At 39.2% G+C, this 23,807-nt stretch overlaps 1 protein-coding gene across 2 annotated transcripts in view; it reads left to right on the forward strand.

Moving 5' to 3' along the window:
- Positions 1–23,807, forward strand: part of PTPRT (protein tyrosine phosphatase receptor type T) — a 453,418-nt gene that overhangs the window by 182,507 nt on the left and 247,104 nt on the right. For both annotated transcript variants that reach the window (XM_055722799.1, XM_055722800.1), the window contains exons 4-6: positions 2,048–2,129; positions 5,319–5,434; positions 7,000–7,174. In XM_055722799.1, coding sequence (XP_055578774.1) covers positions 2,048–2,129; positions 5,319–5,434; positions 7,000–7,174 — 373 coding nt within the window. The remainder of the gene's footprint in view (positions 1–2,047; positions 2,130–5,318; positions 5,435–6,999; positions 7,175–23,807) is intronic.

The following is a 23,807-nucleotide window of genomic DNA, read 5'->3' on the forward strand; positions in this document are numbered from 1 at the left end:
CAGATTTCACATTTGGATTTGTTTTGAATTGGGGAAGCAGATCTTAGGAAGTCATGGAAGCATGAGTAGAAAAGACATTCTGGAAGGCCAGTGATGGCAAAGTGATTAACAGCAGTTCTGTACTTATAAAAGACATAGTAATCTACTTCCATATCCAGGGCATGCAGCAATCAGCGTTGGGACAGTTAATTTACTGTATTAAATCTTCTGATTAAGGAGATGAAGAGGCTAAACAGGGACAGACTGGGAACACCAGCTTTTATTTAGAATGAAAATAAGAGAATGGAAAACTGGCTTTAAGTGTTAACTTGGAGTTTTAGTAATGAATTTTAGAGGTTAAACATTATTGAAATATTCTCCTACGAAACAAGTAGCTGCACTAGAATACTGTTACAATAGTAATAACTGTGCCAGCTGAACATGTTAATTAACTCTGTCCTTGAAAACATTGTATACTCATGCAAAAATGAGCAATTTAATACAGTGTGAACATTAGTGAGAGAGAATGAAAATGGGGACATCCCTTTCAAATGCAGAGGACAGTGCTCATTAGATCTCCACCCATAATTTTATTTTTATTTTTAAATCGTGAAGGATAGTGCTTCATTCCTTTGGGAAGAGAATCACAATCTTGAGAGGTAGCATTACCAAGATGTTCAATAATCAGTCTGCATTTTTTTTTCCTATTGCAATTTAACATTTCTAAACATTTTTTCCTCATGGAATCACAGAGTATCTCCAGTCAGAAGGCACCTGTAAGGATCATCAAGTCCAGTTCCTCCCTGCTCCTTGCAGGACTAACCTACAACTCTGCCATATGACCAAGAGCATTGTCCGGATGCTTGTTGAACTCTGCCAGGCTTGGTGCCACGACCACTTCCCTGGGGAGCCTGTTCCAGGAACTGAGCACCCCCCCAGTGAAGAACCTCTTCCCAGTGTCCAGTCTGAACTTACCCTGACACAGCTTCATCCCGCTTCGCTGTGTCCTCTCGCGAGTCACCAGAGAGGAGACCCCACTCCTCCTCCTCCTCCTGCGCTGCCCCCAGGAGGAAGCTGCAGGCTGCGATGAGGGCACAGTCCACAAATTATGTCCTACTATCCTTTAATTGTTGGGCAAAATACACCATATCTAGCACTGTCTTCTGATTTTTTAGTTAGCTTATTTGGCAGTAGTTAACTCTGTTTTAATGATCTGTCAGTGTTGTAGGTTGTTTTTTTTTCCTGCACCACGGATAGCCTGTATGTTTTTAGTAACAGGATACTTCAGGGCAGTTTTCCAAGTAAAATCACAAAGCCATAGGGATGTATGAGTTTTTTCTTCATTGGTAATTTAATATCTGTCTATTCAGACCCAAATTAGTGGAACGCTTTCATTATCCGGATATATAAATAAAATAGAAAGTGCTAGTTAGTGTACCATTACTGTAGAGAAATACTGCATGTAGTTTTTAAAAATGTTCATTCTCAGACCTTGTTAGCTTAATCCAGAGAAAGGCAGAAACAAGTTCATTATATCTGGGAGAATTTTATTTCAATTCAGTAACGAGAATCCAGGGTCATCCACTGTTTGTAATTTGCTCTGTAATACTGCCATGGCATATGTGCCGAATCGAGATTTCCTCCAGAAGAATCCATGCCGAGTTATTGATTCAATAAGAGAATTTTCTCTCACGTACAGCATTCTCCAACTTTGAGGCACGCTAAAAACAAGATGTCAAATGATTATCCACTTAATGTTCTTGGACTGGTGCTTAAAGTGAATATAGGTTTGTATATACACAGAGTATTTTTTACTCTCCCAAGTGAAAGAAGCACACAGTTGTCTCTAATCCTAATGAACGTTGTTCTAACTTTTTGCTTTCCATATCAAACAGATTTGCAATCCTTAGTATGCGTGTATATACTGAATTGCCTTATTATCCCTTCGTTGTTAATGATGAAATTACTCAAATGACTCTGGCATTGGAATAAAACCAGAAAACTGACTGGCCAAATGACTAGTGTGGCTGTTCTTTTTAAAAGAACTTTTTCTTATTTTATATTTCAGGTGATATTTGAATCTGTCTCTTTGAAAGGACATCCAGGGTACATTGCTGTGGATGAAGTCAGAGTTCTCGCCCATCCATGCAGTGAGCACTCTTTGTTTTTGTAACTGTATCAATGTGTTATATACCGGTCTTGACAGCGTAAAGGAGGGCTGTACCAAATTTGATCAGCACTAAAATGTCTTCTTGTATCCCACTGAGACACCTAAAGACAATCAGCTTTGCATAAACACAGAACTCTGCAAGTTGTGCAAAAGGGAAAACTGTGCTCAGTCTATAGTTAGCACCCAGACATCTGTGGAAGGCCCTCTTCATCTCTTGTTATGAACATAAAGAACATAAAGCTGGTTGTTTTATTATTTCTGAAAATCACATTGCTGTAGAAAACAATCTTAAAAGCTTCTGATAATATCCTGTGTGGTTAACTTAAGAAAAGAATAAACAAACAAACAGTTTCAGAATTTCCTTGATAAAGGACATATCCCAAAGGCCTGTCTCTCTCAACAAACGTTAAACCCACTCTGCTCCTCTGTAAAGATATTAAAAACAAATTGCATTCAGACAATACACTTGCACAGGAGTAGAAACTAATGCAGGTTCATTAAGCTGTTCAAAAATATTAGTGCCGCGTTTCTTCTATTTCAGCCATAATAATCAGCTTAGGTTTATTCATTTATTTATTTCCTATTTAAAGAAACCTTGAGCTTCAGTCTTTGAGTCTGAACTTGTTCGGTTTCTCAATGCATCTACACTGTGGCTTGAGGACTTGGTGTGTCTATATTGGCTATGTAATATACAGTTTCTTCTGAAGTTGTTTTGATTATTTTTTTAATAGCCCCTCTCACTTGCGCATAGTTTCATTAAGTCAGTGGTAGCTGCTCACAAAAAAACATGGATCATATCAATGGAGTGATATCAGCTGGTTTTCTTGCAATAAGAATTTCCAAGAACAGCTGCCGTTCAATGTGATAGACATGGTTCTGCTCAAGTTTAACAGGACATTTCTGATAACTGCAGTATGGTTAATTGCTGTTTAACTAAATTATATTTGTATTTACCATGTGCTCATTGCTCAGGCCTTTGGGTGCATTTACTTCATTAAGAAATACTTACAGTCTGTATTAGCCAGATGTTGCTGATAATGGCAGCATCCAAGGAAATCCCCCAAACGGTCTGCGTGCATTCCATGCATGCTGGGTGATGGCTGATCCCTGTACTGGGAAAGAGGCCACCGAACAAACTGGGGCGAAACCTAGACAAGAAAGTTACAGGATTAAAAAAAAAAAAAAAAAAAAGAGATGGGATGCTGTGTTACATCCCTGCTTAATCAAGTATTTAAACTGATTTTAAATCCATTTCTCCAAGTATATGGAGGTCCCTCTTTCAAATGGTGTCCCAGGTGACTCAAAACTGAAATGATTCGAATGGTTAACTGTTCCGTTTTGAATCGGCAGCCTACAGAACTGCAAGTTCTTGGCCGTCTTTGTAATTGCTTGTCCTGTCAGATCCCCAGCGTTGCTTTGCTGTTGGGCAATGACAACTGCCAGGGTAAACGTCATTGGAGTGTGTTCCATTGACTTGTACAGGCTTTGCCCCACATATTCATTTTACTATTGTTATAACTCAAAATACAGGGACCACAAAGCTGCTGATGACCCTGGAGGTTACTGAAATTATTGGTGTTATTTCTTCATTTCTGCCTTACCTTTGTAGATGACAGTATAGCAGACAAACCTAAGTATCAGCAAAACCACAGTGAAATGTTCCTAATGACACAGTAATGGAGAAAAATAACTGGCTTGCTGGTGTTGCCTTTTTTTTTTTTTGTCCCTCGAAGAAATGCACTGGAGTATCAATTCTCATTATGCTACGTGTGCATGAGCACGTGCAATCACAGTGCAGCCCTGTGCTCCAGAGGGCAGCGGACAGGGCGCGTGGGGCCGGTGTGACTGCGCTCACCCAGGCTGCGCCGCTTCGTATGTGGAGCTGGCTTACGTCTGCCCACCTTAGACTGCAGGCAGAAATTACTAGTATTAGCCCACAAATATCATGTAGTACATTCTGACTGTCACCCAGAGGTAGTATTCCAGTAAAATTTGATGCAAATTACTGATCCCCAGAAAGCAGGATGGTACAGAGTCGCTATCTTTCAGGAGCTGTCAGCAAACCGAGAGTGTGGTGAATGGGATACAGAGGCTAGAAAAAACATTTGGCAGAGTGTATGGGCATGTGTTGTCTGTTCAAGTGTCTACAGCAGAGAAATACTTGTACATCAAGCTTCATGCACACACAGATGCAGATGCCCACCCCACATCCCTTTGGATTTATTTGATTCCAGTAGAAAAAGATGGGTTGGTCTGTCCTCTGAAAAGAAGTATTTCACCGGTGTCTAATTGAATTAAAAATGTAAAGACCAAGTTGAAAACTTCTGACCTTTAGAGTCTTACAAGGCTGTTTAGTGTGTCCTACTAAAAGTTTTCAAATGGTGCGCAAACTTTCTTCTGGGGCCCAGCAAGAACTAAGTTAATTTGAAAGTGTCCGATTCACTACTGTAATCTTTTTTATTTTCTTGTACGTTAACTTAGAGGTAAATGAGCCTGGTATTTAGTCAAAAAGATAATCCTCTGATCTAGTTCCTCTGTGAACAAATGTGATGTCTGCATTTTAATAGTAGTTTAATATTGAATTAATACTGAATTTAGTATCAACAAAACACTGATATCAGTGATCTTAACCTAATACAGTGATACAATATTGTCTTTTATATATTTCATTTACTATCTGATTTCATATTAATGACACGTTCTTATCCTAAAGGTCTAAGATGTATTCGATAGTCAATAAAATAAAAGGGAAAAAATACCCTTGTGAAAATTCAGTTTGACTCAGTCATGCTTGACAAGCTCAGAAGCATTTGATTTTTTTTTTGACCTTTTTAGAAACACAATTTTCTGAAGAAATTACTCAATTACTTTTTATAGCAAACAGTAAGAAATTGTGCTGATGACCGTGAACTTGTGTTGCGATTTGATCGAAGTGTCTGATTTTAGATGTGCCAGAGCTCTGTATGATCCCTCAGGCCATCCTCTGTCAGATCGATCACCCACCTGGCTCTGCAGCGAATGGTTAAATACTGAGGCACAGCTTTATTTTGCAAAATCACTTTGTCACGGATAGGCACTAATGCTTTGCTGAGTGTTTATGTCTCTGTTGGTGTAACACAGTCAAGTACTGCCTTGCTCTACCCTTGCAATACTTTGCATCTTTTGTTAGGAAAAGCACCTCATTTCCTACGACTTCAGAACGTGGAGGTTAACGTGGGGCAGAATGCGACGTTCCAGTGCATCGCTGGGGGGAAGTGGTCCCAGCACGACAAACTGTGGCTCCAGGTAATGTGCTGCTTCTGTTGGTTTGGGGCGTTTTTTTGTTTTGGTTTAGTTTTGGTTTGCGCTTTTTTTTTAATGGTGGATTTTTTTTTTTTGTTTTGTTTGGTTGGTTCGATTTTGGTTTGTTTGCTCTTTCAAGTGAATAAAGTAGGTAGGGGCAGTCTGGGTGGTGGGGCAAAAATCTTTTCATCAGGAACCTATGAGAACTTAAACTGTTTCTAGGTGAGAGTTTAAGGTGACAAAGAACAAGATAATGATACAGAAGATGGAAAAAATGGCCAGTGACGTTCAAAATTTTAGTTTCAAATAAATGCCCATGTACCTGTAAGGACTCAGTTGTAAAACAGAAGAGGCAAAACAGGTGAAATAGCCCTTCCCGTCTGCTTTATTAGGCAGTCGTCTTTCCTGTCACCCTCCAAAAATGTCCTCAGCCCAGAGTCAGTGAAAGTGTTAAGAAGGAAACCTACTCTAAGGTCTGAGATTACTACCTGGATGGTGAAAACATGCAAAACCAGTTTGTACCCACTGTATTTCTTCCTCCCAGTTTTCTTTGGCTGCATTGATAGCAGCTTGTACCTTTTAGTCTCTCATGAAAAGGCCAGAAGATTCCCTCTCTTAATGTCTATATTCTCATCCTGCTGGCTGGACTTGAAAGACTGGGTTGTGCTACTCAGGTGGGTGTCGTAACAACCTTAAGGACTCATTTGCTGTTCTAAAGTTAGAAACGGAATATATATCAAACTGAAGATATGGAACGTGTGTTTCCCATTGAAGGACAAAATTATTTCTTCTGCCCTTTGAAGTGCTCTGATACATTCTCTAAAATGGAAATATTTAATGAAAATAGCCTTCGAAACACCCCAAAAACTGATTACTGGAAAACAGCAAAACAGCAGTGTGTTTTCCTTTGAAACTCCCAATAAACTCAACCAATTGAGCAAGTTCAGGTGTTTAGCCTGTGGAGACATTGTATTACTAACTAATTCTTTATCTGTTGCTTTTCCAGTTGGGAAGATGTAGTCTGGCATTGATAGAGAGGTTTATTGAGGAATGTTGGACATGTAAGGATGTCTCCCTATCCAACCAATTTCTGTAAATTGGTCCAGAATCAAAGTTTTACATCTAAAAATGCCAAGTTTATAAAATTTGTTCATTTGTAGCATTTTCCCAGGTCTACACGAACCATTCAGTTTTATTTTCATATCCTAGCTGGGCCTCTAAATATTCTGTGTAAAATTGCACAGCCAGAGATGTCACTCTCTAGCCTTTTCAGTAAATAAAACACCTCAAATGCCCAAGTATGTTTTAAAAATCAAATAGAAGTGAAAACCTAAATATATGTGCAAGGATTTTTAAGCCCTTAAATTTCAGTTCATACAACCCTGTAAATTTTTCAAGGGTATGGCTAGCAGCCCTCTCTTGAAAATGGGTGCTTGTATAAGATCTAGCCTAGTGATGTGAACATGAAGGTCTGAGCAATGTTAAGAAGTATAGCAGAGAATGAATTACATGTGAATGTATGATACCTGTGTCTTCATAACTTGCATTATTTTTGTCTGCCTTTACAGCAGTGGAACGGAAGGGACACAGCATTAATGGTCACTCGAGTGGTCAACCATAGACGTTTTTCTGCTACTGTCAGTGTAGCTGACACCTCTCAACGCAGTATCAGCAAGTACCGATGTGTCATTCGTTCAGATGGTGGCTCTGGAGTTTCGAATTATGCGGAATTAATAGTGAAAGGTAGGTTGCATTAAAACAGCAAGTTTATTCAAGATGGGTATTTCCTCGCAGATGGCAGCTATTTACAAAGCTTGACATCATATTGGACTTTCTTCTTTCATTCATATTGAACTTAAGTAAGGAAAAAATTGTAGAACTGGCATGAATTTCAGTCATTTTCTTAAATGTTTGAACCAAAACTTTGTCTGGATACAGCCCTCTTCATGAGGTTTTGTAGTAATGCGTGATGGCTATGGGTACTTTCACTGTAGTCAGCTAAACAGTTCGGTTGTCAGCTTCATCTGCCTTTCTTTACAATATTTTATAAGGCATAAATAATCTTGTGATGGAGCATTGCATGTCACAAGAGTCTGCTCAGGGCTGCTGGGAGTAAATGACGGGATTGATTCTGCCGATGTCCTGAAGTACGCAGTAGTAACATCAGTAGTTCTTGAAGGATGCTGGGGTTTTAGCCTGTTATTTTCTTTGACTCAAGAGCTGATACTGTGCCTGACACATGCAAGATGTATCTTAATCTTGCCTTCATGAGGCATGCAGTGGAGCGCTATTTACTGCACTGCCTTTTTTTGTGTGCTGGTTGGTTTTTTAAATTATCACTTATTTATTTACCCATTTATTTATTTATTTATTTAAATGTACCCTGATCTGCACTGCAGGGATCCTCACCGACTCCTGTGAAAATGGGGGGCTGCTGTAGACAAGAGATCACTTTTTTCTGCTATACTACAGTCTGCCAACGTACTCTGTCCTTTGATCACTATACTGATGCCTTTACAATGCCTTAAATATAGCGTTGCATGGTGCAGATATTCAGACTATACAGTTTGGGAAGAGAACGCTCCTAGTAGATGCCAAGTGCTTTTAATTCCCACTCAGTGATCTTGCATCTTGTTCAAATCTGGAGGAATTAATTCATGATTAAAATGGAATTGAGTTGCCAAGAGTAGCATATCTAGTACTGTACCATAGCTAAATAGAGGGAAGGCAATCTTCCAGAGCAACCAAACACCAGAATATGCAAAGTTGAGTAGGTGCCTGATGCTTTCGTGTTTATTGATAGAAGAAAGGAAAAAATAGAAGGATAAGTTATAAACATAAATGGTTGGATGTCCACCAAGAGAGACATTGATAGATTCATTGCTGGATTACTCAGGCAGACAACAAGGTAGAAAAAATTTTAGCAGAGTAATATTGTTTAGGGGAAGGTGCGCTCCTCTGCTCCGTGTTCCTGTTTAGTGAGCAGGTAAGGTCAAGTGCTTCATTTGAGGTTAGTTTGATGCAGCACTGTGAGATGCTGAGATTGCATGGATGAGTGCTTCCAAACAGTCTGACTAATTTTAGTGTGGATAATAGCAAATTTGTAATGCGTGCACACAGGCTGAAATGAAGGCAAATTGGAATTGTTTAATTCTGAAGAGACGTTTATTGAATTGCAATAATGTACTTGGGCATACATTAAATTAGTCTGTAATTGAAGTTTTGCTCAATTGATAGTCCTGCCCCTAAACCCACTAAATCCAAGCTAATACTCTGCTTCTCATGTGCTTTCTCTTGATCAGCTGAACATAAAATCATAAAGGATTTCTTGCAACAAAGCTTAAGGTTTAGAAGTGTATCTGTGTATCTTTTTAATGTAAAGATCTGTTTGCTTCCCTATGCGTAAGATGTTTTATTGTACTATTGAGAAAGGAAAGAGTAATTTATGTTTCTTAATATTGAATTATAGTATTTGGTAGAAGGAGAGAGAGAGGTTTTGCTTTGAAATACATGTACTTCTACACCCTGAATTGGAATAATAGATATCTATTTCAGCAAATAAAATGATCAATGGAATTAGACATGCACCACCTTCTGCTGCCCACCCCTCAAGTCCTCCCCTTGTCTATGTGGACATCTTTACTAAGAACAGTGTATTATTGTAATGCAATTACTGGAAATTTTACACAAAAGATCATAACTTTATTAGTTTCGAAGTATTAAAGTGTATTTAGTGGCAGGGGCTACCTTTGTAGTACTGTGAAAATGCTTTTATGTGGGCAGCTATTTGCTGTATATGCTAATACTTTTCAGAGTTCTGACTCTGTTGCAGGGCTTGTATAAATGACAATACATTTATTCTTCTCTTTGCACTCTAGAATCATAATAGTCAAGCTAAAGAAACCTATCATTTCCATCTGTACACCTTACCATCCTTTGGTGCTCCAGTGGAAATAGCTCTTCTCTCTTTCTTATCTCTCACTGTTGCACATGTAGTAATTTAATACAATTTTGTACAGGGCAGTTTTCAAAAAACCCAGAGATTCTACATCTTGCTATGCTGATCACATATGAATGGAATGCTTGTCTGTAATTTTCTTTTAAGTAAAAACTGTGTGGCGGTTACTCATTTTCTTAAGTGAATGTAGGTTTTGCTTGTGTAAAGATTGTTTAAAATACTGTGGAAATTGGCTGGAATCTTATAATTTAAGGTCTGTATCAATGATAGTGGCCTTGCAGGACACCTGTCATATTATGTGAGGTTGTGAGTAACATCTCTGTGTGTGTATGGAGGTTTGTTTACATCTGTTGGTTTTTTTCCTGATCCCTTTCAGATATTCTGGATGCTTAAATTAATTACTCAATATGTGGTGGGGATCCATGGAGAGCTGATAAAGAAGGAATATTACAGCATCTGTAACCTATTTTTCACGAGCCAATTTTTCTGAGATTTTGACTCTCCAGGAAGTCCATCAAAATTATGTTGTTGCTACCTGATGCAAATTCTCTTAAGGCTCGTACATTTTCTTAGAGGGGGTCTGTTCTGATACTGCCGGGGTAGGAGAACTTAACAAAGCCCCTCTAAGGACCTCCAAGGGTATGTTCTAGTTCTCTTCAGTTTTCTCTTAGTTGATTTTCAAAGTAGTTCCTTAGTCAACACAGATGAAAACCAGTCTGTCTCTTAACTGAGTGGCTTTCTGTCATCCTTGTAATATTTGGGACAGCTTGCCTTTTATCAGTCACTCTTTTCTTGAGGTTTTTAGATGCGAGAAGCCAATGCCTTTGGTGATCGGGGGAGAGGTGATTTCTTTTTTTGGAGTTGCTTACTGTTTTTCTTTAGGTCTTTTCTGGTGTGACGCTTGTGTCACTAATTGCACCATCTATTTATTAATTCACCAGGTACGCAGTGGAAACTGCTCTAGGGATCTGAGTCTTTTCCTAGTAAGTAGACCCTGGAATTTTTAAAAAAAACACAACAACAAACAAACAAAACCAACCACAACAAAAAAACCAAAACCACAAAACAAAAAACCAAACCAAACCCAAACCAAAAACCCCACAAAAAAGCACAACAACCCCCCCATCAAGTTATCAAGTAGAGATACTTAAGTGTGAAAAGCATGCTGAATAATTAGACATTTAAATCTATGTATTTAAGCTTCTCCCATATTAAATATGCTGTGCAAATTCCAGATTCACAATTATAAGGCAGACTCATCAAAATACAGGTATTTTGACTATCTCAGTATTTATTATTGGAGCTGTGTCCAGAATAGTTTCAGGTAATTATTAAACAGCAAGAAGTCCTCTTAGTAGAAAGAGCTTTCTGGAACTTTAAAGTAGTAAGATACAACACCAGCTCCGTTCTACAGCTGGGCCTGATCTTGCACTGGAGCTGGCCCTAGAAATGCCACCATCAGGCCCTCGGTAGGTTGCCTTAATAAAACAAGTGCAGTGCAGGTATGAGAGTGTGTAACAGGGTGTTCCATGTGTGCTCTAGGGTACAGCTTGTTCCTCGGATGAAAATATAATTGCCTTCAATGTAATTGTTCAGGATGCTCACAAACTCTAAAGTCTTTCACTTCAGATAAAGCAATTACTAAGAGAAGTGGTGGGTCTGAAAAAGATTCTTTAAAATTTTTGTTTGTTGGTTTGTTGGTTTTTTTAAAAATATATTTTCATGCCTCTTGCATAGAAAGTTCTGTACCCCAGGATATTAATGCCAAATGTACTCATTAAAACTAACATAATATTCTTGGTATCACGGGGTGATTTAACTACTGTTTCTATGGTGGTACTCAAGTCCATCCCCATGTTTCAGTCGGGAGGCTGGGGGAGTTGGTATGAAGATTAGACAGTGTGCTGCAAGTATCCTCGTGTGCTGTCAGGATGGCTGGAAGACCAAGTCCATTCCCTCCTTTGGAAGCATTTAGGAGATAAGCTCAGCTGTGGTATATGTGTGGTTTAGATTTTACTGTTAAAAAAAGTATTTTGTCTCGTATGCATTCATAAGTTCAGATAGGAATTTTCATGCCTTCCAGCTACTTATCAGACTCATCCAGATTGCAGAAGTTGCTGGGTAGGTTTGAATTCATCTGCCTGTGTAATGTACGTTAATCAGGGTCCTCGAAGTTATCACCTTGCGAACAAGAGAAAGTCTCTCGCTGGTGCTGCCAGCAGTATCCGTAGAGCTGTGATAATGAGGGTCGCCCTCAGGCTGTGTGCTATCTCTTTCTCTATTTTTTCCAGTTTACACAAGTAGATTCAGTCTGCAGAATTTGCATGTAGCATACCATGAGAGGCATAGATTTGATAAAGCATGTAATGATGTTGCTCTTTTGAACATGAAGCTGGCACAGAATGGGTTTTGTGTGTGTGTGTGCATGCAAACCATTTCTGAAGGTTATGCTGCCTTTGAAATTACCGCACAGGGGTGAATGGCTTCATGATCGTAGGGTGCCTGAAAAAGCCACTTACATGCCTTTATTTCTTTGTAGTCACAGTGGTGTAAGGAATGTAATACTCCTTCCTTGGTGTTCGCATCTGGCTGGTAATTACTTGAACTTGTCATAGCTCTGTTTAATCATCTTGTTTGGTGTAGTCCAATAGCAGTTGCTTTAACTCCGTTTTAATCATTAAGTGGATGTGTGGTGAGAAGAGGGGAGGCAAAGAGATTACAGACTGTCACCGAGAGCTTTAACTCCACTTTCTCTTTCAGCCCAACTCATTATGTCTGTGAAGTGCATGGGAGAGGTGTGAAGGCAAAGCCATTGTTTCATAGAAATTAGGAGTTAGTGTGAATGATTTGTGTCCTTTCAAAAGGAAACATTTCCTTCTCCTTATGTATAACCTCCAAATTGGAACTTGGAAATGAAGCCATTTCCTTGAGAACTGATTAATGTATGCATTATATACAGGATCCAATTTTTAGAATTGCACTGAGTGCTATGTGGACTTGCAATCATGTTTCAGCATGCATATTCCTTCTTTCTTACTTTATATTAGTCAACAGGGTATAAATTATAATAAGTGTATCCAGAAAGAATATAAAGCTAGAGCTGGGTTACAAGGAAGGTTCATAAACTAATGGTGTATTGACAATTCAGTCAACATTTTCCCCCATTTTTTAATATCTCTTTCTTCATCAGCCTTTCTGTTTCTGTGTAAAACAATCAGGGATTGCTGTCTTAAACTTTGTCCTGTTTGTAGCCACCTGGGAAATGATAACGGCTTTCCTATCACACCTCTGAGTTAGGTTTCAGGAATTTCTTGGAGGATGATTGGCGTGTGGTGTTTGTGGGGTTTTGTCTTCGGGTTTTTGTTTGCTTTTTTTTCCCCAAGGCAAATATAAGTCCAAAAGTTCTGGCCTTATTCTGACTGAAATTTTACCTGAGACAGGTGCAGGGGTAGGCATGGGATGAACTTGCTTGGATTTGTTTGTAAGGTATATATTTCCAAGTATGATGTAGCTGTTCATGTGTAAAGGTCTTGATTAAATACAAGATATAAATGCAATAATAAATGGAGAAAGAATAAGGAATAATCTTTTTGAAGCAGAAGGAGTTTGAGTGGTTACAATCCTGTTAAATGCTTTTAATTCAAGAGAAGTCTCTTGAGGTATCATCTGTTGCCATACTTGGATGTTGGTGAACAGTCTGGTATGACTTAGGCGTACTTGGACACTTGTGAGAGAATAGTTGGCTATGAGCTGTTATACTTTTCAGAACAAAATATTAACTTCTGTCACAGCAGAAAAAACCAACCTAACAAAGTAGTGCTTTGCTTCATATGAAATGCAGGCAAGATGCATCAGATTTCTTAGTATGAAAGGGTGATCAGTGATATGAGATTCTCAAAGAATAAAGCAGCAAAACAAAGTGTATTTACCATAGTGAGGCCCATAGATCCCATCTGTATAGGAGAACCAAATTAATTTTCAGTGAAGGAAATAGACTTTCTGTATATGCAAATGCTTCAGACCATGTGATTATTGGAACTTGTGAAAATTCTGCAGTGCTAGACACAGTGTAAGAAGCATTCCTGCTGTTCTGTTTCAGAAATGCAGTAGTAATTGCAGCTAATAGGCTTTCTGCAAAGGTATTGTATTTGTTGTAGGGCCGGTGAAGCAAGAAGCTCAAAATCACCTGTGGAAAGGACAACTTATATCCTGAGCAAGGTACTAATGAACTCCCCAGCCATCTTTGCCTTGCTTTAAGCTTTACTCTTTGTTGGCAGCCTACTGTAAATCTGCTGAGTGCGTGGTTGGGTTTCTTAGGATGTGTGAAATGTGCACCCAGCTTTTATTTTTATTGTTTTAACAAAATTTTCAAAGCTAGATATAAACCAGTTGAAAGCAATTTGCTGGTTCCTTACCTTACGTTGATTTATTTTACTTGGCTTTTTTTTCCCTTTGTACATCTTGAACCAGCTTTTTTGATTGCGTTGGGGTCTTATCCTTTCTTAAGCACTCTCTCTTGTACTCAGCCTTCTTACAGACTTGCAGGTCTGTGTGTTAGACACACCCTTCTGCCTCCTTTTCTTTCAGCAGAATGCTGCATACGCTGCGACCGATGGACTCTGTGGGTAGTTGTTAATCTGCTCTGCTGGATTTGGAGGTTGGCATTTACAAGCTGAAGCTCTAATCCTCAGGTAAAGAAGGTTGCAAGTTTTGGAGGAAAGAATGATGGAGCTTTGTAAACATCGTTGAGTTCAGAGCTAAGGATATTAGCAGTACGGCAGTTCCAGAATTTTTTTTAGCTTGAAAGTTAGGAGATGACAAAAGTCTTTTGAAGTCTCTTGGTGGTGCTGAATGGAGGCCATTCAGCAAGCTTGGGTTAGGTATTCTGGTGAATGGATTTTTTGAAGTTTGCATAGCATTTGCCTCTGAATGATGGAGCTAAACTGCTCTGCTGTCGAAGCCAGTATAGGGCTAAGCTCCAGGGAGAAGCTGGGTGTTGGTTATGTTTGCATTTGCCCTATCTGAATGAAGCGATTAAAGAGCATGTTTCTGCATTAAGGAAAGCACGATCGGTTTGAAGTTAGTTCCCCACTCAACTGTGAGACTGAGGCAAGAAAATAGCCAAAATTGCAGTTATTAATTGACATTTTGCAGTCCTTCTCCATCTCTACCCAGTTGAAGAATGTTTCATTTTTCTGAGCAAATAATTTCCCAGCATCTGTTCTAGCTGTGAGATGATGGAATACACTTCTCATCGAATCACCACCCTAAAATCTGGTGTGTTGTTTTTTAGCTTTCATCTGATGTGTTAATCTTCTGCCATGTTAAATACCACCGCTTGTTCTCCTCTTGTGCTGGGACACTGGTTCAGATCACACCCTCAATGGTACCCCTGTCCAGCTGTGACTTTTAAAGAACACTTAAGAACTAAGAGCAGAAACCTGCTGAGCAGCAGTTAAATAGGGGGACAATTACAGCAAGTCTTGCAACTATTTTAATAATTAGCCTATGAATTCAAGAAGAAAAAAAGCCACATTTCCTGGCTCTCTATGGTCCATACTGCCTGCTGAACAGCTATGCTCAAACACCTTCAAGGTGAACCCTGTAAACCTCTGGCTTGGCTTTTCCACAGACCTCTCCTAGTGTTGCTGGGTTTTTTTAACTTCCTTTTTATTATGAGTGATTTGAATTTGCAGCATTGTGCTCTGCTACGCTGCATAAATATGTAAAAACCCCTCTCTGAAGAAGTTATTCCAGTCCTCTTTCTTCTTTTTATTCTTTATTTTTTTTTTAACCAGGTTTCTCTCCAATGCATCTCTTGCCTGCCTCTCTTTCTCAGCAGGAAACTTTCCATCAGTGCTTGTTTGTATGTGAGGAAGATGCAAATAGCTGCAAGACTTAGGCTATCTCTCTTTGGATCCTATAAATCAGTCTTTGCACATGCTTTACTGTCCTATTTATTAGCCTGCAGCTAATACTGAATTACATGACAGACTACAACTTACAAATTGTTTGTTCCCTCAGCAGGATACAGACACAAATTAAAATGGAGGAGGTTTGGATCGCCTGCTTCCTTATTTTTTTCTTTTTTTTTTCCTTCTTATTATGGCAAATCCTTCTTTTGTTGCTGCTGCTTACAAGTTTTTGACTGACCCTTGTGAATGCTGCTGACCATATCATATTGCCTTTTCATCAGCAGTATGGTATTAATCAGTCTTCTGACTCAGATTGCTCACTAAATAGTGATTTGCCAGTATTTCCATTATCTTGAGGCTGAAACTTTAAATAAAAACACATTTGTGCTTGCTTTTACATTGTTTTCTACCATCACCCTTTTACTTAAGCTTACCTCTGTTGCCTACCTTTGCTCCACTTGACAAGTTTTGCAAATCATTTACTTTTGTTTGCCTTGTGTCAGCAATATGGTACTTTCAGGCTGACCTGAAGCTCAGTGTGTTGGGTTTGTTGCCTCTTGGTTAGGCCATTCAGATAATGCAGCAATTGCCCAGTTTCGGGAAAGTGTTATGATTATTGTTGTAGTCACAAACCCATACGGTCTTGAGAACTGGAATCTTGTAGTGAACAAGCATTTTCTATAAATTTCTATATATCTAAATATGAGAAGTTCTAAGCATAATACTTTTCCAGTAATTTCTTTTTTCAGGATTTAAAGTGAGGGATGTTCACTTGATGTCGATGATATGTGTTCAAAGCTCTGAGAGCATCGGTCTTGGTTTTGTAAATGGCCTCTGACAATGGAGTGCTCTGTGTATTTTCTACTGCCTACTGAGAAAGGACAGGACTACCTTAAAAACTATACAGGTCAAATGACACACGTTGAAGGCAGACTAGACTTGACTCCACTATTTAGAACTGAATTACACTCTGACAGTATGTATTGGGTCTGGCTGTGCCCCATAGCAGCCCTGGTAGTGCTGGGCTTGTGGCTGGCAGGGTGGCGATAACACCGCAGTGTTTGGGCTCCTGCTGAGCCACATGGTAATTCAGAAAAATACACTCTTTGTCTGCAAGGTACCACCTTTTCCCCATACGTGTGGTCCTCTCTGAAGCACTGCCAGTTAGATACAATTTAGCATTAGTTAACACTGCGTTTAGTCAAGGAGTCCAAGAAACTCATTCTGTCATAGAATATCCTCAGATCACCATAATTCCTTTTTATGTCGCCGTCTTGGAATGGCAGTATGTTATAGTCTTTGCAGTAGGATTATTGGTATTTCCTGAGCAAAAAGGGAATTTTAGTACTCTTCATTAAAGTTGTGATAGTTTCTGTAGGAACTAGACTATTGTCTCTTCCAAGATTTACTTCCAAAATAGAGCATCTGATTTTTCTGCATGCCTCAGCCCCAGGTGTAGCAGTACTATACTCGTAAGGAAGTTTTATTTTTTTTCATATATCTCTGCTCATTTACAGTTGTAATAACAGAAAGGAAAAATGTTTAATCTAATTTGATCTTTTGCAATATGTAAGCCATAGAATTTACAAGTCATTCTTGCATCACATGCAATACCATATGAATAAAGCAGAATAGTTTTCAGAAGATGTTGATAATGATTAAAAGTTTTTACATTTTAGAATATCTCAACAGCCTTAGGTAAGGTCTTGAAATGCTTAATTATCTTTAGGGCTTATTCCAGTCAAATGTTTCTTGGTTTTGCATCTAACAGATCTTAAATCTTTCTGCTAAATATAACAAGTCTTCAAGTACTGTATGCTTTGTGTTGAGTAGGAACTTGTATCGACCATGGTCTTGGCTTTGTTTGGTTAACTACATGTCTTAAGCATCTTTGCAAGGTCCCTTGTTCTGTTGAAGTACTACTGTCAGTTCTGGGGGAAGTATCTCAAACTAGACTTTCATATATAATTGTGAAACATTCATTTTTGTTTCCAAAATGAATACTTCTCTGTACTATGTTTGTTCTCTTTCTTGCTATCGAATGGGAAACTTTTAAGAACATAGATTTTTATTTTTTCATTTTCCCAATTCTAACACAAACCTCTTCAGCAGTGACAAAGAAAGGAACTATAAACATGTACTGCATGCTTAATAAAAAGCACTTTTTCCACGTGGAATGCTTCAGATTGTCTCATTTGACATGAGTTGGTCATTGCCTACGTGGTGAACTACTGGAATCAATACAGTAACAGATAATACATTTATTAATAAGAAAGTGTACCAGATGCCTCACAGAATGGCTCATGGAGACTTGATGGAAATTGTTGGTTTTCAGTTCAGGTGTGGTAAAACTTCACATTATTTATTTATTTATTTGTTTTTTTTAATAGACAGCCTTTTGGTGTCAGTCACAAAAAGAAGAAAGAAATGTCTTGTAAGCGCCCAAAAGGCATTTCCATGTCTCTGTTGTGGTTTAACTCCAACTGACAACCGAGTACCAGGCAGCTGCTTGCTTGCTACCCCCACCTCCAGGGGGATGGGGAGGAGAATTAGAAAAAAGGTAAAACTTGTGGGTTGAGATGAGAGCAATTTAATAAATAAAATAAAATTTAATAATAATAACAATTATAATGAAAAGGAGAGAGAGAGGAATAAAACTCAAGGGAATGAAAAGACCCCAAGTGATGCACCGTGCAGCTGCTCCCCGCCGCTGGCCGATGCCCAGCCAGTCCCCGAGCAGTGACCGGCCCGTCCCAGCCAGCTCCCCCTGTTTCCATCCTGAGCACGATGCTCTGTGCAACGGGACATGCCTCTGGCCAGGCCGGGGCAGCTGTCCTGGCTCTGCTCCCTCCCGCTCCGTGTGCCCCTGCTCGCGGGCAGAGTGTGGGAAACTGAAAATTCCATTTAGAGTACGCAGGACTTAGCAAGAACTAAAACATCAGCGTGTTATTGACATTGTTCTCATCCTAAATCCAGAACACAGCACTGCACCGGCTACTAAGAAGAAGATGAACTCTACCCCATTTGAAACCCAGTCACAGAAAAGCTTTTATAACTGGGACATGCAAGTATTTTTGTGTGTGTACTTGCACCACATTTCTAACGTGGCCTGCACACCACGAGGGCTGAGCTTGTTCCATAGTATCACGATGTGTTCCCTGCCATGCTGGGCTTTGGATATTTTGGGGGAATATGGGGTCTCTTGCCCTTACTATCCCTAGCCTTTGGATCAGTGAATAGTGCCTCAGAAGCCATGTGCTGTTTTATCAACCTTGAACTGGCTAGCAAAAATGTGAGTGAAAGGATAAATGAAGTGATATTGTCTGTGGCCACCTTGCTCCGATAGCTATGAACTCCATCAACGTCATCTTTATTTGTCAGCTCCATAGCATGTTCTATGGATTTCAGTAATTCATCTAGGAGGTAAATTTTCCAGATTTTTAGTTGAATTTTAGCAAATTTTTTTCAGAATTCCTTGTGCTCCTGTATTTTTAACCCCTATAGGAATAAAAAACAGAGTACTTTGTGAGCATTGGCAACTAGTCTGTCATCAGCAACTAGGCGGTTTGGTCAGAATGGAAAATGAAATGCATGTGCTCCTGGAATGAATGAGGCTCAGATCTTTTTTGGTGCTGCCTTTGCTGCAGGAGTATTGTGTGGTAGTTTCAATCTCCAATTTCTCTCAGGGTCTGTGATACTTTTTGTGAGACTTATCACCCATCGTTACACCTCTCATGGTGATCAGCACACCATGCAGTGTACTGGAATTTCTAGCATTTATTGCTGCCTCAAAATGCATTTTGTGAGAAAAGAGAAAGAATTGATCTTTCAGTGTAATACTTTGAGTCTTTCATAGGTAACAACCTAAATCAAGAAGTATGTTTCAAGGCTGAGTTTTAACTGAAAATAAGCAGATACACAGCCCAGGAGAGTTGAAAGATGGAAGGAGTGTTGTGATCTGAAACTTTACGTTGAGGGTCTTAAAACCCTCAAATAATAATAATAATAAAAAAGTATTGAGTGGTGAAGAAAGATTCACCTGGTTTTCCTATGACTTAACAGGTTAGCAGACACTTCTGGTGTGTGTCTGCCTGTTACACCCATGACATTAGATTACTAGCGGTGGTGATAACGCTCTTTGTTGCACTTAATACAGATGAGGTTTAGGCACAAATCCTGATGTTTGCTACAGCCAACGTTTGAGGTGGGAAGAGGGAGGGAGGGTCCTCAGCCAGAGTGATGCCTTCCTGGTTATCACAGATGTTGTAAGGAGATCTGTGTTGACTGAATGGTCCCACTGATGGAGTAAGGATTGTGTGATAACGTTCACCTGTCCAAACCAATACAAGGGGTTGACTAGAGCACAAATATGTTAGAAAGTCTTAATTAAGGTTTACAGTAAGCCTAAAGGGCTTCAGTTGTTAACTAATTAGGGTGACACTGTGATGTGCAAGATAAGGAGATTCTAGCCTTGGCTTAGTCTTGGAAAATTTTGAGTTTATACCAACATTTAAGATGCTGCTTGCTTGCTATAACAGTTAAAGGCTAGACATTTTTTTAAATCTAAAACCTACCGGCGCTTAGCAAAGGCTCTGTTTTTGTCAAATAAGTTTTATTTTTGCTGCTCAAATCTTAGTAGGATGGCAACCTTAGCTGGTTTGGTTTTTTCTTTCAAGTTTGACTTGAAATTTTCAGATACATAGACCTACAACCTGACCTTAAATATGAGGCTTTTTTCTGTGGCTTGTAATGCTACTTGCTGTTAGTTGAGTAGTTGAGGTAGAACCTCCCTAGCCCTTATAGCTACAAGATAGTCAAATGGAGCGAAACTGGCCGGGGGGGGGGGGGGGGGGGGGAAGAACTGAAAGAACTGAACAGATGTATTTACTTGAAAAATACAACTTAGTGCTCGCTATCCAAGCTAGCATATGAATTGGCATATGCACAGCATGGAATGTCTGTGACCTCCCAAAGCATGCAAAACACTCCAGAATATTTTTTTTGCAATGTACTCATATGATTTGCTTAATTCTATAAATTCTAAGCAACCTCAGCACCATCTTTATTCAGTGACAGCTGAACTTACCTTAGGAGCCTGCACCTTGCTCCTGGGCTTTTTGGGGTGGAGGTTGTTCCTGAGTTTTGGCAGAGGATTTTATCTCCTCTTCAAAAGTGCTGCAGCAGTAGTTGAATGGTGGTGATGGATCAGATTTCTCTGAGATGTCAGCAGGGAAAAATAAATAATGTAGAGGCAAATGCATCAACGATGCACTTGCTGCTGACCTGGGTGAGGGCTTCTGCGATGATGCTGCCAGGAAAACATTCTCTGACACAAAGCTTGATCTGAAGATGATATGAGAGCATGAAGAAATAGCCTTCTGATGTTTAATACTGTGCAGCTGGTGAGGTGCTCTAGATGAAAATTATTTCAAGTGACTTCTGTACACTGAATTAGGAACCTCCAATCCTTACTGCATTCACTGGTATATGCTGTACTACCTGCTAATTATTAAAAAAAAATAAAAATGGGGGTGAGGAGAGAGGTTTCTGTCCTAGGTAGAACCATTGTACATCTTTGTGTCAGTTCTTACATTTTTGTATGTACCTGCTACTTCTCTTTCTCATTAGCCGCTCTCTAGAGACAGCAAATCAAGTGACAGGCCATAATGTTATCCACTGAATGACATGTCTCTCCACATCAAAATATTTTGATGCAAGTGAGGTGATAATTTTCCTTATATCAATCAAAATTTTTTCAATAAGATCAAACAGATGGCCCTCTGTTTTCTGCAACATATTTATCCTGTTTCCAATCTGAACAATGAAAAATACAGTAGGTAAGTCTGGTAGAAGTGAATGGAGAAAATAACTAATAATTGGCCAGTAAGACACTTGAGTTGCTAGGGTTACTCCAAAATATTAGAGGCTTATTTACAATTACAGCAGTGCAGTCGCTTGTATGGGCACTGCATTATTGATACCCATTGCTTTATATGTGTTCTTGTAAAAAGCAGAAGAGGAAAGCTAGTTTATTTCAAAATGAGTAATGAGAATATTGTACGTGAAATGTTGTGCTTTTGTATTGTTTTTGTTTCCCCATTAAAACAGAATTGCTTGGGCATTGCTAAGCAGAATTTGGTGTCAGATACATACAACTTACAGTCTCTAATGCTTCTTTCTCTTACCATTTGTTCTTATTGAACAAAGTAATGTTCTAGGCAGTTGTACCACAAATTGAGAGTAAAAAGAAGTTCAGCTTGTTACTGAATGTATGAGATACTGTGTTTATATCCATGGGGAGAAATGAGTCAACTTTTATGATCAAACTATGATTCAGAAGTGCTTTGTGGCAAAATGTATTTGAGTAACAAAAAAATCAAAACAAACACCAAAGCTGTATTATTACAGAGCACAAAAGACTCTTGCTTGCAACACAGCTGTTGATTACCTCCGTGTGTTCTTGTCCCACTGACCATTGCAGACTCCATCATCATTTGCTTATATTAGAAGTTCCTTTTAGGGGAAAAAAGTCACCTATACCTGCCAAATCTGGGCTATGTGGTTATGTGGTATGCAGACTGGCCAGTGGAGTTACCTACTTGTAAAGGAACAGAACACTTAGCTTTTCTGCTGTTTTATCCCCAGGTATTCCTTGGTTGTTATGCAAAAAGGCATGTAATCTTAGAGAGACAGATCATTTTTGTTTGTTTTTAACTGTATTTTTTGATATTTAGCATTCCCTGTCTGGCCTGGGTAGTAGCTCTGATTACAAATACTAAAAAATTGCTTCAGTGTCACAGTAGTATATGCACTGCACAAGAACCTCCTGTGCTTTAAAGGCAAAAGCAATTCTGCGTGTACAGTAGTGAATGAAATTGAGCATTTGCTAGACCTTTGTAAATAGATGGAGAGAGGAGACAAACTAAAAGGTGGTAATTCTGGTGGTGTTTGTAATTCTGTGAAGCTTTTGAGCACAAATTTGGTTGCTAGTTGACAATACCAATCTGCCAGAGCTAAGTACCTAAACTTGAGCAGGTCAGATCTTCCTCTCGAGAACTTGAGGCATCTGCTTTTCTCAACTAAGTGACTAAGGCACTTGCTCTCTGAAGCCATTTCATTAGACCATTAAAATGGATGCTCAAAATAGCTGTACTAGGTATTGCTTAATGTGCATATTATTTCTTATTATTTCTAAAGTGGCTGTAGCTGTATACCACAGTAAGTTTAAATTAGTCAATGTAGTTAGGACAGTGGATCCAGTCATCCAGGAGTACAAGCACAGGTACAGATCTTGCTATGCACTGCATCCCATACGTGAAAGCAAGCACTTAACGCAAATCTAAGCCTGTATTTGTTAACATCGTGAAAAAATGAACCCAGGGGACTTAATGTGATATCTCAATAAATGACTGTGATTGGGGCCCTGAGGCTAATGGCATAAAATGTGGCAGTGCATTAGGGTCGCTTACCTGAAATAATACCTCAAACAATTTATATGTTAAATGATTTGTCATATACCTTGGTAGGGTCTGCAGCCTGCTTTTCATTATAGATATTATTGTATTCCTGTTTGGATCCGTCACTTGGAAAGGAAAAAAAAGAAGCACTCAGTAAAACCCCGCTGGGTTCAATTTTCAGGAAAATTAACAAATGCAAACTTAATTAGAGTAATAAAATCATGAAGGATGGGGTGTGGTTAATATTGCATGAAATACAAATCCAGGAAGAAAAGGAAAACAAAATGTTGTAGGGATGTATCCTGACAACTGTGCTGTTCAAATCTTTGCACGTTGCTCTGTGATCCTAGAAGTTAACCCAGCATAGCAGGTGTACACATTGACTTTTTGTTTGAATACGCTCCTAAGACACACACCACATGGATGCACCCCCCGTAATAGTAGGAAAATTTATTTTTTCATTTAGTTATCTCTGGTCCCTTTGCACTGAGGGTTGTTTTGGTATGAGACAGATGGATGTCAGAGGACTTGGTCCGAGTTTCTCAAATTTAATTGACAGTGGTCAACTTCCACCATCTGCAGAAGTGTCAGCCATCCCTAGCTCTGCGCAGGGCTATATATGCACTTAAATCTACCCCTTCCTGCATTCTGTTGCACATCTATCTGAACCAGAGCTTTCTCCATTACTTAGCGTCCTACTATATGTCACCCCTCTTGCCCAGTTCTTCCTGCTTCACTCTGCTTTGCTCGTATTCCTGTATTCTGGCTAGAAAACGGGTCTCTAGCGTGCATTCGAAAATAAATGGATAAGACTTGGAGCTTGGAGTCCTTCATGCCCTTAGGAAGGAATCACTCTGGGTCTTTGTGTAGTCACACTATGAACTGTATGAAAGGAAAAGTAAGTTCCTCTCCTGTCCTCAGCCACAACTCTTGTGAAAGCCAGACATTGTATTTTTACTTGCATCAGTCCTATCTGATGTCCTATGCTGTTTCTGTGGAGTGGGAGAGCTAAAAAGTGATGTTTTCTAGATGAATATTGCTGCTTG

This window comes from Falco cherrug, chromosome 10 (assembly GCF_023634085.1).
Source record: "Falco cherrug isolate bFalChe1 chromosome 10, bFalChe1.pri, whole genome shotgun sequence".
NCBI lineage: Eukaryota > Metazoa > Chordata > Aves > Falconiformes > Falconidae > Falco > Falco cherrug.